At 38.4% G+C, this 2403-nt stretch overlaps 1 protein-coding gene across 1 annotated transcript; it reads left to right on the top strand.

Annotated features, from left to right (window-relative positions):
• The first annotated feature begins 1308 nt into the window (after positions 1 to 1308).
• Positions 1309 to 2403, top strand: LOC147472992 (uncharacterized). The gene is made up of 3 exons (XM_086587970.1): positions 1309 to 1526; positions 1655 to 1843; positions 2009 to 2403. Exons 2-3 carry the CDS (start codon positions 1662 to 1664, stop codon positions 2193 to 2195), a joined length of 369 nt encoding a protein of 122 aa, XP_086444096.1. The 5' UTR covers positions 1309 to 1526; positions 1655 to 1661; the 3' UTR covers positions 2196 to 2403.

Here is a 2403-nt window from a genome sequence, read left to right as displayed (position 1 = left end):
ATCCACATTCGCAGATGACAGGGGTGGTGGTATAGACTTGCCGAACTGTATATAAAAAATATACTCAGATGAGTCGTTAGTCAGTAAAAGGGATGCAGCTTTCTCCTCCTCATCACTGATGGGATCGTGTAGTTTTGGTTGGTGAGGCCCGAACTTGAATCCAACGAACACACAGAGTAAAAAAGTTGTGAGTTCCCTGAGCAGAACACTGAGGCAGAGGTAGCGAGGCATGAAGGTATCCAATCCAAGGGAGATTAAAAACATACTCCAGTTGTACAACGTAAATGCCAAGAAGAGTACGCGGAATTGTCTCAGCTTTCTCAATGTAAATGATGCCTTGCCTTCGGCACGCCTGGCTTGTTGTAGAAAGTGAACAGCGGATGCAGTAGCAAACCACATAACTATGAAAGCAAAGATGGTGTAACAAGTAACAACACTGGTTGATTGCTATTCACATTTCAGTTAATAAAGCTCTTTGGTGCAAACCGGCAAAACCGCAAAACAAATAACGTTGGTTGACATGACATCTTCTTACTTGCCCCCAAAGGTCCACCAGAAGTGTTTCATTTTCCACCCCAAGCATAAAATCAATAAATTTTCCGTGCAAATTCTTCACTGGACAAAAAAATATAAATGATCCTAATGAACTTGAACCATGGCCAAACAATGTAATAGAAGAAAGCATAAGCCAGTGTAGTTACTAGCTAGTGCCTCCCTAGCCCAAGCGCTTTCAAAATGTACGTACCGAACAACTACAAATAATGTACCTTTAAATTCACAGTCAATCTATTTTTGGGGCGTGATCTCCTCTTCTGCTACAACAATCAAATTTGTAAATTAAGTATAAAAACGTACACCAGATTTTAATTTCTACATACTTATTATTCCACAAACATATACTCATCTTGTTTATAGGGCTGATCATTCACTTAATAAGTTAAGTATAAAGAAGCGTGCATTGAGACTAGGCAGGGAACGGGTCGGATATGGTTATATCCGAATCCGAACCCAATTAGTTTGATAATATCTAAATCCGAATCCAAATAAAATCGAAATCTTATATCCTTATATCCGATCCGAACTCGAACCGAACCCGACCAACCCAATTGAATAACACTAAAAATGCAAAAAAGCTCAAAAAAATATATCCGAATCCAAATCCGAACCGATTCCGACATACCCGAATCTAAATCCAATCCGAATAAATAAACGGATATAAAAATCGACCCGAATCCGAACTAACCCGACCCAATTCCCTGTCATAATTGAGACGTTATAGTTGAGTGGAACACTGAACACATGCACTTTACTGAACAAAACTGTTACCTTCTTTAGTCGTCCATAGTCAAAATCCTTTGACTAATTTTGACTTTCGTTTTCATTGCAAAATATTTTCCCTCAGAAAATTATTTCCATAGAAAACTAACCTTCCTGAGTCCCAGGAAAAGGAAAATAAATAGTAAGTTGTACCAAAATTCTTCTTCCTCAAAACCCTTTTGCCTCAAAGAAGACGAACTAGAGAAAAGGTATGTCTTTTACTCATCTTCTTATTGTTTTACTTGTTTGTGTTAATATATAAACAATGGGATTGCATAAAGGGCCATGATTGGAGTTGGTGATCATAAGATTATTTTGTTTGTCAACCTTGTTCTAGGGAATCCATGGCATCAAAGTTACATCAATTGCAATCTAAGGCAGTTCAGGCTTCGGGATTTGTGGCCAAGCGCGGGAGTGCCTATTACAAGCAGTTGTTGGAGCAGAACAAGCAGTACATTCAAGAGCCTCCCACTGTGGAGAAGTGCAATTTATTGTCAAAGCAGTTGTTTTATACCCGCCTTGCGAGGTAATGATGAATCGTATAAAGATAGGAGTAACTGTTTGATATATGTTTTTCTGTGAACTTGTAGTTATGTTCTATCATTTGTGCATATACTTGGACTATTTTCCTTGTGCATTGTCTTTCTATAGACATATATTGGTCTTTCTTATAAATTGCATTTTTACGCAGCATCCCTGGACGTGCTGAGGCATTCAGGAAGGAAATTGATTATGTGAAGCATATGTGGAGGAACAAGCAGGACCTGAAGGTTGAGGATGCTTCCAATGCTGCTCTATTTGGCCTGGAGTGCTTTTGTTGGTTTTGTGTTGGTGAGATCGCGGGAAGAGGATTCACATTCACTGGTTACTATGTCTGAGCAGCTGCTTCGAGGAAAAGGAAAATAAGAAGATCAACAGTACCTGTCGGTTTGCATTTATAACCATTTTTTTCTCCAAACCAAATTTTACATGGAAATTTTGTTGTTGCTTCAAAACATTATAAGCTGTTTAGTAGTCTGGGGGATAATTACCAATATTCTATCCTCATACTAGGTTCTCTTATTTTGAAATATTCACATTACCATT

Source organism: Coptis chinensis, unplaced genomic scaffold (genome assembly GCF_015680905.1).
Source record: "Coptis chinensis isolate HL-2020 unplaced genomic scaffold, ASM1568090v1 utg5889_pilon_pilon, whole genome shotgun sequence".
NCBI classification, from domain to species: Eukaryota; Viridiplantae; Streptophyta; class Magnoliopsida; order Ranunculales; family Ranunculaceae; genus Coptis; species Coptis chinensis.
This window is presented reverse-complemented; position numbering and strand designations above follow the sequence as displayed.

Bases quoted from the DNA above. Each gene is read 5' to 3' on its own strand.
- LOC147472992 (XM_086587970.1), top strand. From the start codon at position 1,662: ATGGCATCAAAGTTACATCAATTGCAATCTAAGGCAGTTCAGGCTTCG. The intron at 1,844-2,008 runs GTAATGATGAAT...ATTTTTACGCAG, and splicing joins TTTTATACCCGCCTTGCGAG to CATCCCTGGACGTGCTGAGG.